The following is a 23,065-nucleotide window of genomic DNA, read 5'->3' as shown; positions in this document are numbered from 1 at the left end:
ATACGTTGATGAATAAAAAGTAAAAAAAAAAAAGAAGCTATGTTTTTAAAATATAAATATTTTGTAATAACAATATACACTACTGGTCAGTAATTTGGGATCAGTAATTTTTTTTTTCTTTCTTTTTTTTAAATAAAATCAACACTTTTATTCAGCAAGGATGTGTTAAATTGATAAAAAGTAATAGTAAAGAAAATATATTATTAGAATATATATTATTAGATTTTTTTATTATTTAGAATAAATGCAGTTCTTTTTAACCTTTTATTCATCAAATATATTAGACAGCAGAACTGTTTCCAACACTCATAATAAATACGGAATATTAGAATGATTTCTAAATGATCATGTGATAGACGTGACACTGAAGGCTGGAGTAATGATGCTGAAAATTCAGCTTTGCATCACAGGAATAAATTATTTTTTTTAAAGTATATTCAAATAGAAAACTATTATTTTAAGTTGTAATAACATTTCACAATATTACTGTTTTTTTCTGTATTTTTGATCAAATAAATGCAGGCTTGAGAAGAGACTTCTTTCAAAAACATTAAAAATAGTAATGTTTCCAAACTTTTGACCTGTACTGTATATTGTATATATATGAATACTATAATGAAGTCAAAATGCAATAAAACGGTTTGATGTTGTAATATCGTTTATTGTAGAAATGATTTTGAGCCATTTCTAGTTTTTTACTTTCTTCTTCTGTATCTGTCTTGATTTGATCTGGTTCTGTTGCTGACCCTTCCATGTCACTTAATTGTTGAAAAGTGACTTTGAATTTGTGCCATTTTGTTGTAATATTTTTTATTTATTATTAAATTAAATAGGAAAATGTGAATCCTCTACATACTAGACAAATGTAACTTGTAGTAAATTATTTACTCTTAATGAAAAACTGACTAGTGATCTTGGAGTTTTGTAGTAAAGAGCAATTTAAAATCTATTGGCTTTCCGTCAAACTGATTGTAAAGATCACAGCGCTCCGCAGAAGCCAGTAATAATCCTACAGTTAAAGCCTGAGACACTCCTCACGAACAGAGACTGGTTTCAGCAGCTGGAGGAGGATTAGGACGTGTCTTTGTCAACAGGTAGATTGTGAAAGTGAACCTGTCGCTGTAATGTTCTCCTTTCAATCTTTAATAACTCTCATATCAACATTTTGTTAATATCAAATAATCATATAAATAATTTATTCAGAAACTCCTGTGAACACAGAAGTGCTCAGCTGAAGGTAAGTCAAGAACCAACCGAAAAACACATTTACCTGAACAAGTGTCTGTGTGACTTCAGATGCACTTTTTTTGTCTTGCGCGTGTAATCATACACTTACAGTTCGGGTGCTGAGAGCAGTCAAAATGCATGTAAAGAAGCTGTCATACACACGTTTCCTTTATACTTTTGCTTATTTTAACTAATTTTAAATTTTTAGTTTTTAAATACTTTATTTTTGTACATAAATTTATTTTTTTACATAAACGTTTGTGTGTGTTGTAAATACATAAGCTTATTCTAAATCATATTTATTATTCAGAGTGACCCTTACTAAATGTTTCATTTTCAAGGCATTTTACTGTATAGTTTTGGAAAAACTAAAAGCAAAATCACTCAAAACTTGTTGCACTAGTACTTTGTCCCATATATCCAACTGTGAAAGTGTTCCTTATAAAGCTCATTCTTTCAAATCATTTATGTATTCAGAGTTACCCTGACTATCACTGTATTCATTTTCAAGGCATTTTACTGTATAGTTTTGGAGAAAACTAAAAGCAAAATCACCCAAAACAACAAAATGCATCCGAGTAATTACACAGTCCCATTTTCCAAAACTCATAAAAAGGGTTCCTTTATAGGTTAGCTCATTCTGTCAATAGATATGTATTCAGAGTGACCCTGACTATCACTGTATTCATTTTCAAGGCATTTTACTTTATAGTTTTGGAGACAACTAAAAGCAAAATCACCCAAAACATCAAACTCCATTGTTGCACTTGCACTTTGTCCTATATTCCAACACTTTATAGGTTAGCTCATTCTTTCAATACATAATTATTCAAATTCACACATATTAACACTTACAAAAAACTATAACTTAAAAAAACTTTATTCTGGAAAATGGGATATGAGTGCAACAATACACTCTATAAAAACATTTTTGAAGTGAGTTTGCGTTTTCTCGAAACTGTAAAGTAAAATGACATGAAAATTAATACAGTAATAGTCAGGGTCACTGTGAACAGAAATCAATGAAAGAATGAGCAAACCTATAAAGGAAAGAATTTTATGAGTGTTTGAAAATGGAACGTGATGTAATAGTGCAAAGGTGCACATAGATACTTGGGGTGAATTTGCCATTAATTTAATCCCTGACAATTTTCGAGCGACAGCTGATAACTCATCTCTTTCAAAACTACTTGGCCTTATCGTAAAAAACAAAAACAAAAACAAAAAAAACATCTCTTTATTTATTTCTTCTTTTCTATCTTGTACTTATTTGAACAATGTCTAAAACTTGGTATTACAAACACTTTCTGTGTCTGTTTGCCTCTTTAAGAAGAATCACTTTATGTATCCCCCAATTGTCGCTTTGGATAAAAGCAACTGCAAAATGACTAAATCTAAATGTAAATGTTTTTTTGTTAAATAATAATAATAATAATAAAGTAATAGTCAGCGTGTCACGATCGTCAGCTGGAGTGCCCTTGAACTCCAGTAGAGGGCACTCCACTCAGGCATTTTGTGTCCATTCCCATTTCCCACTCCATTTCCCAGAATCCCATGCTTAGGGCTAATCACCACCAGGTGTTCCCCATTACCACTTCCCTATATATACTGTGTTTGGACTCTCAATAATTGCGAAGTCTTGTTTAGTTCTGTCTGGCATTTCCGAGTGGTTTCCCTGTGTTTGAGCTTGGATTGTTTATACCGATTGTGATTCTCTGCTGCCTGCCCCGACCTCTGCTTGTTTCTGTTTCTGATTTTGGATATCCCCTGACGTACCTGACGCTGTTTTCTGATCTCTGCCTGTTTGACCATTCTTGATAATAAACTACTGCATATGGATCCGAACGTTTCTGACTCCATGTTACAGAAGACTTCGCCAAACCAGGATCCAGCAGCCTTTGGGAGTACAGTAGGTGGCCATGCAAAGCGTTGGTTCTACCGCCGCTCGTACCGCCGCCGCGGCGTCTGCAAAGTGCATTTGCAGCTTTTGACCGCTGAGTGGCGCCTCTAATCACAAGTTTTCAAACAAGCGCATCAAAGCACATTTTCGCAAATAGACGTCAGCTTTGCCTCACCGAAGTGTTATATTTTGACTGCAGTCGGGGAAAATGAAAGAAAAAATATTTAATATTCACAGATGAAAGTTTAGTCCCTATGAAGATATGTGCGTTTCTTAGAACGAATTCAATCAAGATAAATATCAAGCCTATGAGCCTGTGCTTATATTTTCTCTACACCATATTTTAGATTAGACACATTTAAACAGTGTGCAGTATTATTTATATAATATGAATTATGTGTTATATTATAAAAAGAAAATGTGGTTTACTTTGCATCGGAGCATTAAAAGTGGTAGCCTATTGTGAGGTAGGCTTGCGTGTTTTATAAATTATTTTCTTTATTTTAGTAAAACGTGAGGCACTGTATAATTTACTTCCATTATTTAGGCCTAATTAAAACAAGAAACGAATAAATTAAACCTGCACGATTTAACTAAATCACTGAAACTCTACAGAATGGATGGATTAATAAAAAACGTCCTCACTTATCAACAAAGTGCACACGATGTAAAAAAAAAAAAAAAAAAAGAGAGCTTCATTAATTGACAACTTCAGTGATTTTAAATGGAGTCTTCTTTACTTGCTTTCATATAATTTAAGTAAAGTAAAAATAAATAAAATAAATTGCAGCCGCATTTAAATGCAGGTTTGTATAATATTCCGTAAAATATCAGTGCAAGATTTGCTCTGCGCATGATGCTGAGTGCACGTGAAGCATTTATTCTTATTTGTCTGCATATTTTATCTTCATTACAAATCTTGTTTGGTTTTATTTTGGATAACTGCATGTAAAAAAAATTATTTACTTTGTAATGCATATGCAAAATGTGAATTATTATTCATATTCAAGTGTGGGCACAAAAAAAACTCACCCTCACGCAACACATTTATACAAACTTTATTTCACGTGAATTATAAATATATCTACATAAAGCTTGAAATGACTTTTAAACGAAACAACTCAAAACACATACATGAGAAATATATCTACAGAAATCTTGAAATGACTTTTAAACGAATCAATTCAAAATGAAAGCATTATGTAATCTGTGAAGGTTGCATTTCTCTTTAAATGCGCGTTCATGTGGAGAGAGTCAGCACGTGAATTTCATCTTGCAGCCTACAAGAAAAACATTTGTTTATTAATAAATAATTAAAATGTCTCCTTTTCATAATTATTAGGCTACTTCTGCCTGTGCTTTGTGACAAACTAATATTCCACGCTCAAGAACATGCCATTAAGTTTAAGGCTGGATTAGTTGTAAATTTATTATAAACCTGCGATTACTAATAATAATGAACGACTATAACTAGAAAAATCTTACGTGGGAAGCAGACCTATTAAATACCGTCTAGACATCTCTGTTAAAGTTTTCAATGCATTTTATACGCGTTTGCATAAATTCTTCTTTCAGAACAGTCTGTAATGGAGAGATGCCTTAACACTGATTTTTCCTCTGAAACACAAAAACGAAAGTTGGAATAAGATAATTTTATGTTTTGAGAATGATTGGGCTCAACCCTCCCTGCGCATTTGAGACACGCTGCCCGAGCAGAGTATGAGCGGAACGGAGTGATTCTGACTGGGGCTAGGAGCGGATTTTTTAAAAGTCGGAGCGTCGTGGTTTTCAAAGCCCGTAATATACAATGCCATATTTAGCAATAAGTCACATGATAAACATATTTAGCTATAGCTTGATACACATAATCTCTCCGGGTCAGAAGATTATAATGACGGCAATAGTCGAGCGGAATGGTACAGGCTAGTTCTCAAGGAGTTTATATCTTCGTTTTACTGATTATTTTCGGGTTAAAGCATGATTTAAACAGATACAGCACATCACACGTAATCGCTGTCGCAATAATGCATTCAAACAAATGTAATTTACAGTACTTCATCTGTATCTGATTTGAATGAGCAGAAATCTGTAAGAAATGCATCGATCTGTATGATAAAATAACCGAAAATGTACTGTTATTTTCAATACAAACTAAATTTGCACAGCAGAAAGCAGCAATTATACCTTTTAATGCCGACAATTTTATTAGTTTGGCTTTTGGTAGGAAAAAAAGTTTGCACACAATAGCCTAATCCCCTTTGAAACTCTCCTGTAATTTAATTTATTTATTTTTATTTTATTTTTATAAGCTATTATGAACATAACATTTCAACTTTAGCCACGGAGTGAAGGCGGAGCAGTGTTTCTGGTATCACAGCGGAGCTTAGTGATTATTAAATGCTAGGAGCGGGGAGGATTGTTGATGCTCCACTCTGCTCACATACTGGCCTACTGTACTGCCGAGTGAGAGAGATGTTTCGAGTCGGAGTCACAAGACCGTCCGGTGTAGACACAGTTAGACCGTGTCTTGCTATATTTACAAATAATTGATATAAGAAATAAAAATAAATACATAACCTAAACCAGCGGCCTAACGAAATGAAAATATAGACTAGAAAATTGATTTAGGCCTACACTTGGTCTGTCCTCCGTCCATGACTCACTGCGGAGTTGCCAGTTTTAATCTAACCAGCTCTTAACGCCGAGTGGATGGTTAGATGCATGATGGGCTAGCAGGGCCGTGGGAAGAGGTTTTAAGTTGGGGGTGCTGTAGTGGGAGGTGCATTTTTTCCGTGTCAGGTGGACACCTCTTAATAATGTCTAAGTCTAATAACAAAGTAAACACACACTATTTTTTTAAGGCAACCGTTATTTAGAATGTCACTTTATGGTTTCCATCGTGACGCGTCATTGCTTGTCACGTGACACACCGCAACAACAACAGAGCTGAATGAATGATGATCTGCTTTTATGTCATTTTTCCTTTTATTCAAAATATTCACAAATTTGTTAGATATGACATGAAATATCTGATATTCCGATTGTCAAATATATGCAGTGGAAGTGTTTAAAAACACCTTTATAACGATCGCGTTAGTTGAGCTGAATGCGCGACGGCATCTTCGAAATACATAAAAGTACAGTTCAGAGAATCGGATCTGTTTGATTTACAACACGTGAATTCATCCACTTCTCCCGAAATACATAAAAGTAAGTGGCTGGTGAACTGGGAAAAGAATATATAAAACTTTAAAGTTACTTACACATGTGTATCTGATATGAATAAAACAACGTGTCTAATTATAAGATTATTATTGCCTCTTCCTTTGACATCACATCAGTGTGTATTTTACAAACTCTAAATGTATTGTTTTTTTAGTACTTATATGTCTGAAACCTAAAATAAACATTATGTGGTTGAAAACACTGAAAAGTTGTGATATATGACAGCTCTGAACCATGCTCTGAACGCGCCTCTCTCTGGCTCAGCGCCAGCCAACACCTGAAAGCACATTTAAATTTAGCAGTTGATCACGTCATGCACTGGGACCAGCCTAGACTGATCAAACCGGTGTGATCGTACGTACGTGCGAAAGGGTCAATAATTATTAGTTGTGCTCAAAACCTCCTCGTGCATAAACTTCTTAGGTTAATAACAAACAGGAGATTTAAAAAATGTTTTAATACGTTTATGTATTTATTTTTTTGCATCTGTCAGAGAGTGCTGTAATGTCTGCATTTTCCACGGGCCATGTGGGCTAGTATTAAAATATAATATATTGTTATGTTAAAACTTGTTTTGAACAATTTCTTTGTCATTTGAATATTGATTTTAAGTAGGGAGGCAAAAAAAAAAAAAATCGATTTTAAATTATAAAAAAAAAAATCGCCCAGCCCTAATGTAACAGTTGTTTGTTTGTTGTTTGTTTTGTAGTTTTTTTTTTTTTGTTTTGTTTTTTAAGTTAAGGCAACTTCCTCTGAAATTAAGTTATAATAACTAATAAACTTTATCGCGCTATACAGTAGTCAACATTTGAAGTGGATCAAACCTTTCTTTAAAGTTGTCCTAAAACCTGTTCTGCAAGTTTGAAACCCTCATAAGACTGTCCATATGAAAGAGCAAGAAATTCACACCTTTATCTCGACCCCCACAAGCTATACAGAACTACCCCCCAACCCCCTCCAGCTGAACTGAACTCGGTCTGTTTTTTGGCTGAGGAGCGGTGTGTTGTCATGTTACTGGGCTGAAACATGCCTGCACTCACAGCAGCCCTACTCTTTTTATTCATTATTTTCCCGCAGCCCATATTATTATTATCACTAGACCAAAATAATAACAAAATTATCAATTGATAATTAATCATTATTTTTGCAAAAATCATTGTTGTTATTGCGGAAGGCTTTAAGACCAAGCGGAATCCTCCGTAAGCTACTCCCACTTAACAGCGCGCGGGACTCGCGCAAACTGACCCAACATTTGGCAAGGCAGGAAAATATTCAGTCTGCCTGACGGAAGACGTATTTCATTGTAAGTTAATGTTGTTAAATAGAGAGTAAAATAAAATAAAAAACCTAGAGTAGGCTATTCTTAAACTTGAAGCTCATTATATTGAAGTACAAATCCAAACACCAGAAGCAACCTACACTCTCAGTGTTCTTTCACTGAAAAGTATATGCATTTTATTTATTTATTCACAGGCTATATGGTTGAAATAGTAATATTTTAGTTGAAAACTTTAAGTGCCATTGTTTAAAAAAATGCATCAAATGTTTTAATAGATCTTCAGTTGTCATGCTTTAAAATCCCATGCCATTTGTAATTTCACTGTATTTTCACCTCCTAAATTACTACCCCATTTCTATAATGGTAAAATTTATTCAGACCGATGGCATTTTTTTATGACATTATTTATTTTTATTTTTATAGGAATAGGCTAATTGTAGCCTACATAAATGGATGAATCAAAACAAATAACTTTTTAACTGCAGGCAGATATAGGCCTATATTATTGTACTTTACAAATATTTGGATCGTCCCTTATTTTATTAAAGAATAAATACTTATTTTCTTCAAGAATAAACATTATAAATAAATAAAGAACCTCTATTAGCCCTTATTTGTTAGGTTGTAGGATATATGCGAGCGATTAATAGATTTAAAAAAGTTTGTAACGGTAAAATGTCACAGTGCATGTTAAATAGCCTAAATGAACTTGTATCTTGTATAGTATCCGAAGACTTGATTGCATGTTAGCATAAAACTAACAATATAATTTGATTTTTTTAATTTTTTTTTTTAAATGAACAATTCCTGTATAAAATGTGACAGCAACCTTTATATCAAACATTTTGAAATCGTCCACAGCTGAGCATCGCGAGAGGCGGATCTGAAGTTATATTTGTTTGTTCACAAAGTGAATGTGATGCACAGTCATTTTTAGATGCAATGTTAAAATAAAGCTGGATAAAAACATACAAGAAAACACGCTAAAAAATAAATTACATTTGTGAGAGTTGCATTTTATTACATTCAGAAATAATAATGGCAGGCCTAATAATGCCATAGGCTAATGTACCATCAGGACATTTTTAGTTCCCTTCACTTTACAAAAAATCCTTTAAATTTAAAAAAAAATTTATCAGAACAGAACGTCTCGGTTACGTATGGTAACCCTTGTTCCCTGAAGGAGGGAACGGAGACGCCACGTCGGTGACCGACGAAAATGGGATATCGCTTCAATAGACCAATCTACTTCGAGTGTAAACTAAAAGAGCCAATACAAATTGGCATGCAATTATTGCATCCAGCTGCCACTGATCACAGCGTGAGTATGATAAGGCAGCAGGTGCAATGCATACCAGGTTTTCGCTGAGGAGCCGAGCCGGAGACCCGGCGGCTCAGCGGTGGTACAGCAACCATGGCGACGGGACGTGGCGTCTCCGTTCCCTCCTTCAGGGAACGAGGGTTACCATACGTAACCGAGACGTTCCCTTTCAGTCGGTCACTCTCGACGCCACGTCGGTGACCGTCGAAAATGGGATCCCTACCAAAGCACCATGGGTGCTGCCCCTTCCAGTGCCCTGTGCGAGCCGCCTGCGCCCCTATTAGGTGTAGGCCGGGGCTCGGAACAAGTAGTTCAACTCACCATTGTCAAAGCACTACCTCACTGGGTGAGACTGGATAACACTGGGAAAACGTACCCATTCCACTTGGAACAGGGACGCTGCGGAGGCTCCATCCTTCCCGAAGGAGGTCTCGGGAGCAAATACACATAGCATCCGTTTAGGTGTATATGGAGAAATTTGAGGTGATTCAAACCCTCTTGGAAAGGCAGAAAGTCTACCGGGGAAACACGGGCTCTAAGGCTATACCATGGACTATATGCATACGAGTACCGCTTAGGTCTCAATATGAAACCCAGCCTTCCATGGTTCTCACGGATTCATCATGAAGGCCGTTGCGCCGGACGTTCCGCCGTGTCCAGCTGCCGAGGGTGATGGAGGATCTCAACATGGTCTACAGTACGGACACCCTGGAACAGTTTTAGCAAGCCGACAATAACCAGGGCCTCTCAGTGCCACTACCCATTTGAGGTGAGAACACAGGCTCTACACGAAGGCTATAGAACTCACCAAACGTGTTAGGGGTCGCCCAGCCCACAGCTCTACAAATATCTGTCAGCGAGACACCACGAGCCAGCGCCCAGGAGGATGCAACACTTCTGGTTGAGTGAGCTCGCAACCTGAACCGGCAGGGCACACCCTGTGCTTGATAAGCCAGGGCAATGGCATCCACAATCCAGTGGGCCATCCTCTGCTTAGAGACGGCATTCCCCTTCTGCCGGCCTCCGTAACAGACAAAGAGCTGATCTGATTTCCTGAAGCTTTGTGTCCGGTCTACATATAATCTCAATGCCTGGACGGGACAGCCAGGGCTGGGTCTGCCTCCTCCAGGGGCAGCACTTGCAGGTTCACCACTTGGTCTTTGAAGGGTGTAGTGGGAACCTTGGGCACGTAGCCGGGCCGGGGGCCTCAGGATTACCTGGGAGTCAGCCGGCCCAAACTCTAGGCATGACTCGTCGACCGAAAATGCGTGCAGGTTCCCTACCCTCTTGATGGAGGCCAGTGCAAGCAGGAGCAGAGTCTTCAATGAAAGAAACTTTGGCTCGACTGAATGCAAAGGTTCGAATGGGCCCTGCTGTAGTGATTTCAGCACCAGAGTCAGGTCCCAAGAGGGTATGGAGGGGGCCGGGAAGGATTTAACCTCCTGGCCCCTCTAAGGAACCTGATGACGAGGTCATGCTTACCTAAACAACTTCCCATTCACGGGGTCATGGTACGCAGCAATAGCGGCAACCTGGACTTTGAGGGTGGAGGGAGACAGCCTTCGCTCCAGCCCTTGCTGCAGAAAGGAAAGCACAACCGCAATCGGGGCATCTTCGGGGGTCTTCTCGGCGAGAAGAACACCACTCGACGAACAGGTTCCACTTCAAGGCGTAAGCGTGTCTCGTAGACGGTGCTCTTGCCGAAGTGATGGTGTTCACTACCTCCTGGGGCAGGTCACCTAGAACCTCCGCGTCCCGTCCAGGGACCAGACATGGAGTTTCCAAAGGTCTGGACACGGGTGCCAAATGGTGCCCCGTCTCTGAGTCAGTAGATCCTTCCTCAGAGGAATCGGCCAAGGAGGGGCTGTCGCGAGGAGCACAAGTTCGGGGAACCAGGTCCGCGTGGGCCAATACGGCGCCACTAGCAAGACTTGCTCCTCGTCCTCCCGGACTTTGCACAGTGTCTGTGCAAGAAGGCTCACTGGGGGAAACGCATACTTGCGTAGGCCCCGCGGCCAGCTGTGTGCCAGTGTGTCCGTGCCGAGAGTTCCCTCGGTCAGGGAGTAGAACAACTGGCAGTGAGCGGTCTCTGGAGAAGCAAACAGGTCTACCTGAGCAGCTCTGAACCATCTCCAAATCAGCTGGACCGTCAGGGGATGGAGTCGCCATTCTCCCGGGAGCATTGCTCGAGAAAGCTCGTCGGCTGCACGGTTGAGCAGGCCTGGAATGTGGACGGCACGAAGTGACCTCAGAACCTTCTGACTCCAAAGGAGGAGGTGGCGGGCGAGTTGTGACATGCGACGGGAGCGCAGACCACCTTGTTGTTCGCAACGGTCGCCGTGTTGTCCATTCGGACCAGCACATGCTTGCCTCGTAAGTGACCTTTGAGACGGTTCAAGGCAAGGTGCACTGCTAACAACTCTAGGCAATTGATGTGCCACTGCAGCTGCGGGCCCGTCCAAACCCCTGAGACTGCATGCCCGTTGCACGTGGCCCCCCAGCCTGTGGTGGAGGCATCCGCGTAAACCACAGCATGCCTTGAGATCTGCTCTAGGGGCACCCCTGCCCTGAGAAACGCAAGATCTGACCACGGGGGGAGGGTTTGGCGACAGGCCGGTGTAACTTGGACCCGGTGAGTGCCGTGCTTCCGCGCCCACCTCGGGACTCGGCCATAAAGCCAGTGCTGGAGCGGTCTCATATGTAACAGTCCGAGCAGTGTAAGTGCCGCTGCAGCTGCCATATGCCCCAGGAGCCTCTGAAAAAGTTTCAGTGGGACCACTGTCCTGGCCTTGAACGTATTCAGGCAGGCTAGCACCAACCGCACACATTCCTCTGTGAGGCGTGCTGTCTGTTCGACCGAATCCAACTCCATACCGAGAAAAGAGATCCTCTGCGTTTGCGAGAGTTTGCTCTTTCCCCAGTTGACCCGAAGGCCCAACAGGCTGAGGTGCCAGAGCACCAGGTCCCTGTGCTCGCACAACTGATCCCGAGATTGTGCTAGTATCAGCCAATCGTCTAGATAGTTGAGAATACGAACACCCTGCTCTCTGAGGGGAACAAGAGCCACCTCCGCGACTTTTGTGAAGACACGGGGGAGGCAGGGACAGCCAGAAGGGCAGGACCTTGTACTGATATGCCCGTCCTTCGAACGCAAACCGCAGAAAAGGTCTGCGGCGCGGAAGGATCGATACATGAAAGTACGCGTCCTTCAGGTCGATTGCTGCAAACCAATCTCGGGGACAGAAGCACCCGAAGATGCGTTTCTGCGTCAACATCTTGAACAGTAGCCGATGAAGGGCCCGGTTCAAAACTCACAGATCCAAGATCGGTCATAACCCACCGCCTTTCTTGGGTACAATGAAGTAAGGGCTGTAAAAACCCCATCCTCATATCAGCTGGAGGGACCCGGCTCTATCGCGTCCTTCACCAGTAGGACTGCGATCTCTTCCCGCAGAACAGGGGCATCGGACGCTTTCACTGTAGTGAAGCAGATACCGCTGAACTTGGGGGGACGCCGGGCGAACTGAACCGCATAGCCGAGGCTGATGGCCCGCAGGATCCAGCGAGACGGGCTGGGTAGTGCTGACCAGGCGCTTAGAAACCGTACAAGCGGGACCAGCAGAACCACAGCCGTACTCGCAGTGGGGCAGCGAGGTGGAACACAGGGACCCAACTCGGGCGGCTTGTGAGCAGGCCTGAGTGTGGTGCGAGTGTGAGGTGCAGAGCTCACCTGGTTCCACGGGTTGGCAGAGGGTGCATGAGCAGGGCCTTTGTTGTCTCGAACCGCCCACTGCTGCCATCTGGTGAAGGAGAAGGATGAGTGAGTTCCGGTGCTTGGCCGTCCGCAACTCTCCATGCCCTCCTGGGACCCAGAGATAGAAAACCGCTCTCTCTCGTCGAGATTTCCAGATTCTCCCCTGGCCCTCCTCCAGGGGAGGGAGAGGTGCGTTCACCATCCCCCAGAAAGCAGCTACTTCTCTCTGGGCCACCTGTCCCAGGGCATCTTGCTCTTCCGCTCACTGCCAGGTTTGACGGGGGCCAGGACGGGTGGGGTGGCCTGCCTACGCCCAGCTCTATGGCGCCACTTGCTGGAGGCTGCTGCGGATGCGGCGCGGGAGCGGGTGGACGCAGGGGGCCGCCCTCGGCGATGAGCAGGCTGAGGCACTGTGGCCAACGGACGGGTGGAGGCAGGAGCTGCCCGCTGGGCAGAAGGTTGGTGCCTCAGTCTGCTCCCATGCAGCCGAGAACTGCTGGGCCAGGTTCTCATCGCTGTCACCGAAGAGGCCGGTCTGGGACACAGGCATTAAGGAACTGATCTTTGTCGGCGTCCCTCATTTCAACCAGACTCAGCCAGAGACAATGCCTCCTGGACCACAAGTGTGGACATCGCACGACCCAGAGAACACACGGTGACCTTCGTCGCTCAGAGCGCAATGCCAGTGGCGGTTCTGAGCTCTTTCAGAACTTCTGGATCATGACCACCCTCATGCAGGTCCCTCTGTGCCTTGGCCTGGTGCACCTGCAGTAACGCCACAGCGTGTAAGGCAGAAGCAGCTTCCTTCCCCGCAAGCCATATAGGCACCGCCGGTTAGACCAAACGAATGCCTATAGGCCCGGGAAGGAAGCACCGGGTCTCCCCCGCAGCAGGAGGCAGACTTAGGACACACTTGCATCGCTACCACCCGCTCCACTGGGGGAATCACACGAATACCCCTTCGCTGCACTGCCATCGAGGGTGGTGAGGGAGGAGGAGCCCACCAGCCAGTTTCTGGCAGTAAAAGGTGTCATCCACGACCTGGTGAGCTCGTCATGCACTTCTGGGAAGAAAGGCACCAGGGTGGGGGCGCTGAAAACCAGCGCGCGCCACCTTGAGAAACCAATCATCCTGCCTCGAGGGCTTGGGATGCGATGGAGATTTCCACTCGAGCCCTACCCTCTCGGCGGACCGGGAAAGCATAGCTGTCATCTCCGGATCCAATTCAGGCTCTGCCACCGTCCCAGAGGGCAGTAGCACAGCTGAATCTTCATCTGACAGCTCTCCCTCGATGCTGAGATCGACATCTGGTCAGGGGGAGGCCCACTGGATACCACTGGTGCGCTCTTTGAAAAGGGCCCAGCGCGTTCCGTGGGTTACTCCTCTGGATCGGAGATGCAAGAGGAGTGATGGTCCCCAGAGGCTTGGTTCCCTGCGGGGTTTGCCACCACTGTAATCCTCAAACCGCCCGTGCTACTGCTGGAAGTGGTTCTCATCTGTCGTCCGCCAGAATGAGCCCCAGATCGCGGCAACGGGACTCCGCCCCCTTTTTTGAAGGTAGCGGAGCCTGGTTCTCAGCTCCAAGATGGTCATCTTCCCGCAGAGAGAAGATGACTCATCCACGAAAGCTACACCAGCGTGTTTGCCCAGACACGTGAGGCAGCAATTGTGACCATCACCCGTTGCCAGGTAACGACCGCACCCAGAAACGCACGGGTGAAACGGCATCCTTATAAGGACGATCCGTCGTCTTTACAAAGACGCACCCATGAAGCTCTTTTAGAGAAATTTGCTCTTTAGGAAATGCTCTTTTAGTGCTGAGGCGCACAGGGGAATTGGCCAATTGCAACACGACAGGGGGTAGTGCAGCCTGAAGTGTGCAATCCACTCGACGCTGGAACGACCACCGCTGAAGCGCCGTCTCGCCAACACACGAAGCTTCTGAGAGCGTGCTGAACTCGTAGTTTACAGCAGACACAGTTGAGCAGAATGATACTAACGCTCGGCTCCGAATCGAAAAAGTGGTATGCATTGCACCTGCTGCCTTATACTCACGCTGTGATCAACGGCAGCTGGATGCAATAATTGCATGCCAATGTGCATTGGCTCGTTTAGTTTACACTCGAAGTAGATTGGTCTATCGAAGTGATATCGAGTGTTACTGTTCACAGAAGCGCTAAACTGATAGTCTTTTGTTTAGTAGCTCTAGAATTACAAATATATAATTCTTATGGATAAATATAATTGCAGCAGGCTATATAATAATATAGGCTTATAAACAACAACAAAAATAATAATAATAATTAAAAATAATTTAAAGCGATACATAAGGTTGGGCTTATCTCTCTCATTCGGGACAAATCCAAACATGTTGCCCATTTGAAGCTAAACTCTTATTCATTAGGTAAAATAGGCTTTGGATTTCATACGTGTTTCAGTATCGACAAAAAAAAAATCATAATTAGCAAAAAATATGCCAAAGTGGCCCGCTGCTCTTGCCGCATGGCTCGGTGAACGACTGCTGTTTCCAATGAATATGTGCACGTGAGGCACCAGCTCGATCAAAGTCACAATTCACAATTATTGATCACACAGTAAAGGCATAATTCAAAAATGCAAAGTGTTAGCAGTTTGAAAAATCAAGAATAATAACAGTTAATAAGAATTACTTGTAAATGCTGGACCGTTCTCATTTCGCTCTGCAAATGGAACCTGAAGATTATTATTATTATATTTTTTAACCAAGAATGAACCGAAATGAAAACATTTTAATTCGTGTGTATATTTATTTATTTATATATATATATATATATATATATATATATATATATATATATATATATATATATATATATATATATGACTGTTTAAAAAACAATAGCATGCATAAGAGCCTTTGTGTAAAGGTCTTTCTTAAATTTTTTTGATGAGTAGACTGTAGCCTAAGACTATCCTATTTTTAATGGCTTTTAATGGATCTTCGTGAGCAAGGTCAAGTCACCGTTGATCTTCGTGAGCAAGGTCAAGTCATCGTTGATCTTCGTGAGCAAGGTCAAGTCAATCCTGATCTTCCAGAGCCTCGTCACATCTCAGCTGAACTTCCAGGGCCTCGTCTCATCCTGTCTGTTACACCCAGCAATGTTCTCTCAGCCTGTTGTGTTTCTGTCAAGGAGACCATTACCGCTGTGGAACCTCCAGAGGTGGCGGCAACTGCTGCAGAACCTTCGGAGGTGTCAGTAGTATCCCTCCACCAACTCACCGCCTGTCCTGTCACGGCCACGGAGGCCATCCTTGAACTCTCTTCCTGCCCTGTCATGGCTAAGGAGATCGTCTATGAAACTCACTGCCTGCTCTGTCAGGGTGCCCATGAACTCCAGTAGAGGGCACTCCACTCAGCACTCTGGCATTTTGTGCCCATTTCCCACTCCATTTCCCAGAATCCCATGCTTAGGGCTAATCACCACCAGGTGTTCCCTATTACCACTTCCCTATATATACTTTGTTTGGACTCTCAATAATTGCGAAGTCTTATTTAGTTCTGTCTGGCATTTCCCGAGCATTTTCCCTGTGTTTGTTCCTTCCGTTTTTGATCTTGGATTGTTTATACCGATTGTGATTCTCTGCTGCCTGCCCCGACCTCTGCTTGTTTCTGTTTCTGATTTTGGATATCCCCTGACGTACCTGACGCTGTTTTCTGATCTCTGCCTGTTTGACCATTCTCGATAATAAACTACTGCATATGGATCCGAACGTCTCTGACTCCATGTTACACAGGGTGACTGTAAACAGGAATTAATCAAAAGAACGAGCAAACCTGTAAATGAAAGATTTTTATGAGGGTTCGAAAATGGGAAATGATGTAAAGTGCTTATTTCAATTAGATGCTTGGTGAATTTGCCTTTAATTTTTTCCAAAATTATACAGTAAAAAATATTTGAAAATGAATACAGTAATAGTGAGGGTGACTGTGAACAGTAATCAACTGACAGAACGAGCAAACCTATAAAGAAAGACTTTGATGAGTGTTGAAAATGGGAAATGATGTAAAGTGCTTATTCAATTAGATGCTTGGTGAATTTGCCTTTAATTTTTTCCAAAATTATACAGTAAAAAATATTTGAAAATTAATACAGTAATAGTGAGGGTGACTGTGAACAGTAATCAACTGAAAGAACGAGCAAACCTATAAAGAAAGACTTTGATGAGTGTTTGAAAATGGGACATGGTGTAAAAAGGGTGAATTTGCCAGTAATTTTCGACAAAACCATACAGTAAACAGACTTGAAAAAAGAATGAGCAAACCTATAATGAATTTTTTTTTTTTTTTTTTTTAAATGAGTGTTTGAAAATGGGACGTAATGTAAAAGTGCTTATGCACGCAGATGCTTGGGGGTGAATTTGCATTTAATTTTTCTCCAAAACTGACTTGTAAATGAAGACTGGGTCACTCTGAATGCATATCAATTGAAAGAATGAGCTAACCTATAAAGGAACCCTTTTCATGAGTGTTGGAATATGGGACACAATGCAATTGCTAGGATGCATTTTGTTGTTTTGGGTGAATTTGCTTTTAGTTTTCTCCAAATCTATACAGTAAAATGCCTTAAAAATTAATACAGTAATAGACAGGGTTACTCTGAATACATATCCATTGAAAGAATGAGATCACTTATAAAGGAACACTTTTTATGAGTGTTGGAAAAATGGGACAGTGCAATTGCAAGGATGCATTTTGTTGTTTTGGGTGATTTTTGCTTTTAGTTTTCTCCAAAACTATACAGTAAAATGCCTTGAATTAATACAGTGATAGTTAGGCTCACTCTGAATACATATCCATTAATAGAATGTGCTAAGCTATAAAGGAACACTTTTTATGAGTGTTGGAATATGGGGGACAGTGCTATTGCTAGGATGCATTTTGTTATTTGGGGTGATTTTGCTTTTAGTTTTCTCCAAAAACTATACAGTAAAAATGCCTTGAAAATTAATACAGTTATAGACTCACTCTGAATACATATCCATTGAAAGAATGAGCTAACCTACAAAGGAACATTTTTAATGAGTGTTTAAATATACGGAAATAAACCAAGTGCAACAAAGGAGTTTGATGTTTTGTGAATTTGTTTTTAGTTTTCTCCAAAACTCTACAGTAAAATGCCTTGAAAATTAATACAGTTATAGTCAGGGACACTCTGAATACATATGATTTGAAAGAATGAGCTAACCTATAAAGGTACACTTTTTATGACTGTTGGAAAATGGGACACAGTGCAATTGCTAGGATGCATTTTGTTTTGGGTGAATTTGCTTTTAGTTGTCTCCAAAACTAAACAGTAAAAAGCCTTGAAAATTAATAGAGTTATAGTCAGACTCACTCTGAATACATATCAATTGAAAGGATGAGCTAACCTATAAAGTAACACTTTTTATGAGTGTTGGAATATGGGACACAATGCAATTGCTAGGATGTTTAGTCAGGGTCACTCTGAATACATATGATTTAGAAGAATGAGCTAAAATATATAGGAACATTTTTTTATGAGTGTTTAAAGATATGGAAATAAACCAAGTGCAACAAAGGAGTTTCATGTTTTGTGAATTTGCTTTTAGTTTTCTTCAAAACTGTAAAGTAAAATGCCTTGAGAATGAATACAGTGATAGACAAGGTCACTCTGAATACATATCCATTGAAGGAATGAGTTAACCTATAAAGGAAGACTTTTTATGAGTGTTGGAAAATGGGACAGTGCAATTGATAGGATGCATTTGTTATTTGGGGTGAATTTTGCTTTTAGTTTTCTCCAAAACTATACAGTAAAATGCCTTGAAAATTAATACAGTGATAGTCAGGCTCACTCTAAACACATATCAATTGAAAGAATGTGCTAACCTATAAAGGAACCGTTTTTTATGAGTGTTGGAAAATGCGACACAGTGCAAATGCAAGGATGCATTTTGTTGTTTTGGTTGATTTTGCTTTTAGTTTTCTCCAAAACTATACAGTAAAATGCCTTGAATATTAATTCAGTGATAGTCAGGCTCACTCTGAATACATATCCATTGAAAGAATGAGCTAACCTATAAAGGAACATTTTTTATGAGTGTTTAAATACACAGAAATAAACCAAGTGCAACAAAGGAGTTTGATGTTTTGTGATTTTGCTTTTTTAGTTTTCTCCAAAACTATACAGTAAATGCCTTGAAAAATTAATTTGCTAGGGTTACTTTAGTTTTGATAGTCAGGGCTATACAGTAAATGCCTTGAAAATTAATACAGTGAATAGGCCATTGACAGAATGAGCTAACGTATAAAGGAACCCTTTTTATGAGTGTTGGAAAATGGGACAGTGCAATTGCTAGGATGCATTTTGTTGTTTTGGGTGATTTTGCTTTTAGTTTTCTCCAAAAACTATGCAATAAAATGCCTTGAAAATAATACAGTGATAGTCAGGCTCAATCTGAATGAATATCCATTGACAGAATGAGCTAACCTATAAAGGAACACTTTTTATGAGTGTTGGAAAATGGGACAAAGTACAAGTGCAACAATGGAATTTGATGCTTTGGGTGATTTTGCTTTTAGTTTTCTCCAAAACTATACAGTACATGCCTTGAAAATTAATACAGTGATAGTCAGGCTCACTCTGAATACACATAGTGTTTAACTGGTTAGGTTGGTCTCTAAGTGATACTAAACCATACAAATACAAAAGGATAAATGGAAATAATACTACATGCAGATACACATTGTGCATTTGTGTCTTTTCTCTGGACTAATTTTTACCAGTTGATTGTAGATGTGTAGGTAAGTGCAAGTATTCAGTGTGAACACACGCATGTTAACACACACGTTGACTGTTTATTATAATGTTTTATTTTTCCTTTGTGTCCTTTAGAGATGAAGTTCATTTGTTTGACTTTGCTGATTATTGGTGGAATTACAGATTCAATATCAGGTAATTATTCACACCCATGAAAAAAGCTGAAGTGTGTGTTCATGTTCATTCATTTTCCAGCTGAACTATATTTTATAATTATAGTTTAGTTTATAGTTCAGGTCACCAGGTCAATGTACATCATGCCATTTATTACATGGCTACTTGGTTAGAGTAAAGTTTACAAAGAGCCATTTATTAAAGTTAATAAAAACAGGAAAAATTCACAAAAGCAGTGTTTTCAAGCAGAGTTGATGTGTGGAGAAGGACAGTCACTGCTTTACATGTGAACGCTGTAGCCCTTGAAGGATGACAGTTCAGCTGACAGGAGGTTCACATTTAATTAGACCTGCTCTCTTTCTCTTGTAACAGAGCGGTATGAAGTCGTGGGATCTGCAGATACTGTTCTTGCTGTCGCTGGTGAAGATGTGATTCTGCCCTGTTCAGTCAAACCCAACATCAGTGTTGTGGACATGAGAGTGGAGTGGTTAAGATCTGATCTGACAGACACACAAGTGCATCTTTATGATGATCATGAATACAAAAATACAGATCAGAGTCAGTCCTACAGAGGGAGAACAAAACTGATCCATCAAGAACTACAGAGAGGAGATGCATCACTCTCCGTCTCTGATGAAGGACGTTATAAGTGTTTTATTCAGTCCAAATCCTGGTATGATGATGCAACTGTTGATGTCAGAGTTGAAGGTGAGTAAACCAGTGAAAAACTATAGGCTAAAGTACACTACACGACTACTAAAATCTAAAAAACAGATTTTAAAACCATACACTTAATGACTTTGTAAATAATCACAAAGTAAAACTGGCCATCACACACTAAACGTCTGAGGATCACACACTACCAGACTTTCAAGTTGCTCCGATAACAAACTCATGCAGAAACATGTGCCTTGTTGCTAGGAGACGTGTTACAAATGAAAACAGTATGTGTTCTAAAATCGGCTCAAAATATCAAACATGTTTGGATGGAATCAAAGTCTGACTTTAAAAAAATCATCCATCTGTGTCCATCATACACTACATGATTTTCTAGGAAATCTGTCAACTCAGATCTGCAGACTGGCTCTGACTTTCATCAACTAGAGTCAACCTTTCCAGACTGTAAATTGGGGGAAAATCGGGGCAAAAGTGGTGTAGTGTATTCCAGCCGTAACATACTCTAACTTAAAAAAGCCAGAAAAACAACAGTGAAGTCTTCTTGTTGATCTGTAGCTGTAGGACGTCCTCCAGTGATCACTGTAGATGGGTTTGATCATTCAGGAGGGCTTCATCTACAGTGTGAATCTGAAGGCTGGAACCCTGAACCTGATCTTGAGTGGCTGGACAGTGAAGGAGTCAGTTTGAGTTCAGAAACTACAGAGACACACAGAAACACAGATGGATTCAGTGTGAAACACACCACTACTGTACATCACAGTGACAAGATTCACTGCAGAGTCAAACTGAGACATCACATGCGCGAGGCACTGATTATCAGCTCAAGTAAGTACTGACTTTTGGTTACTGTAATTTTGTCATCATCTTGTGGTATTTTTGATGTACAGTAGTAAAAAGATTTAATGATTATCAGCTCAGTCCATTACATTATGTAAAGCTAAAACATTTTACTGTCTATGTACCACTCAGAACTGAACATTATACTGTATATGTTTTATTAATTTCGTTGAGTATGTTTATTTTTTACACAATGTGCATAGTTTATGGTTTTTGTTTTGCAGGTAATATGTTTAGTTCTTGGAAGACATCGGTCATCATGATTTCATTTGCTGTTGTGCTCAGTGTGATTGCTGGAATACTGATAGCTGTGTTTGCTCATAAAAACAGAGGTAAAATGCTTGTTTTCTTATTTCATATATTTTATGTAAATAAGGCAGTATGGAGATAATTTTTAAGGCAAGGCAAGTGTATTTATATAATACATTTCATACACAATGGTAATTCAAAGTGCTTTACATTAAAATGATTAAAATAATCATACAAATAATCACAACAATAAAAGCAAAGTACTAAAATGTTAAAATTATTTAAAAATTGATTTAAAATTGATTAAAACATTTGAGAAGTAAAAAAGAGGATTGTAAGGGCGGTTTCTCTGCAGTGGTTCAGACTGTAGAATTGCAGAATGACTAAAGAAACGTTAACAGCACCATGGTATAAAATTATCTATTTTCTTGTCTATTAACACACACACACTGCCACGTATACCAACCACAGAAATAAGAGCAGTTAGAACAGCTAAATATGTGGGAGAGCACTGATATTATGTGACTATATTGTATTGCAATAGTTAGCACTTTAATGTTAATGTTGAACTGAGACTAGTTAGCAATAAGCACATAATTAGAGTTTAGATTTGGTTCCGAGACAGGATGGCTGCCTCCGTGACGTACTCTGCAGTTGTTTTTGTGTTTTTTGTTAGTTTGTCCTGTCTTTAGTTATATTCCTGCAATCAGTTTCATCAGAGACGAATTATTGGACATTCGGCACCACACATCTGCCGATATATTACCAGTTTTCGACTATTCTGATGTTTTGCCGGACATTCTCGTCGGCAGAGCAGCTGCGCTGATCCCAAAGAGCTGGCACGCTCGTGAGACTCAGAAAACGCAGATTTCGAATGCCGTTGCCTAGAATCCATCTGGCAAATCTCTGCTCTCAACCACAAAACGGACAAACTCCTTCTGCTCTCCCGGACAAATAAGGATTTCTCGCACTCTGCTGCTCTGTGTTTCATGGAAACTTGGCTAAACGATGCCATTCCAGACAGCGCGCTCCATCTGCCTGGCTTTCAGCTGTTCCGCGAAGCAGAATCAACGGGGAAATCGTGCGGCAGCGGGACATGCTTTTACATCAACGAAAGGTGGAGTACAGATGTAACAGTGTTAAAGAAGATGTGCTGAACAGATCTAGAAACACTCTTCATTAACTGCAAGCCGTTCTATTCACCACGGGAGTTTAACTCGTTCATTCTGGTGAGTGTTTACATCCCTCCGCAAGCGCACATGAGCCTGAGACAGAACAACAACACCCAGACTGTGTTTTAATCATTCTTGGGGACTTTAATAAAGCAAATCTCTCCCGTGAACTGCCAAAATACAGACAGCACATCACATGTCCCACCAGAGACAGTAATATATTGGATCACTGTTACACCACAATAAAAGATGTTCTCTCTGTTCCACGAGCAGCTTTGGGGCGCTCTGACCACTGTTTGGTTCATCTTATACCGACCTATAGGCAGGAACTGAAATCAGCTAAACTTGTATTAAGGACAGTAAAAAGATGGACTAATGAAGCAGAGTAGGATTTACAATCTTGTTTTGACCTCACTGATTGGAGTGTTTTTGAAACTGCTGCCACCGATCTGGACGAGCTCACAGAGACATCATATATCAGTTTCTGA

The 23,065-nt window shown here is 40.8% G+C and overlaps 1 protein-coding gene across 1 annotated transcript; it reads left to right on the top strand.

The window, feature by feature from the left end:
• Positions 1-1,215: 1,215 nt before the first annotated feature.
• On the top strand, positions 1,216-21,642 carry LOC122138676 (butyrophilin subfamily 3 member A2-like; the record flags this gene model as incomplete). The annotated part of the gene is made up of 4 exons (XM_042732343.1): positions 1,216-1,237; positions 20,014-20,349; positions 20,875-21,144; positions 21,381-21,642. Coding segments are annotated over 4 exons (795 nt in total), but the record flags the coding sequence as incomplete, so codon positions are not given.
• Between the last annotated feature and the right edge of the window lie 1,423 nt (positions 21,643-23,065).

This window comes from Cyprinus carpio, chromosome A3 (genome assembly GCF_018340385.1).
Source record: "Cyprinus carpio isolate SPL01 chromosome A3, ASM1834038v1, whole genome shotgun sequence".
Lineage (NCBI taxonomy): Eukaryota > Metazoa > Chordata > Actinopteri > Cypriniformes > Cyprinidae > Cyprinus > Cyprinus carpio.
The sequence above is the reverse complement of the archived record's forward strand: the minus strand, read 5'-3'. Positions and strand labels throughout refer to the sequence as shown.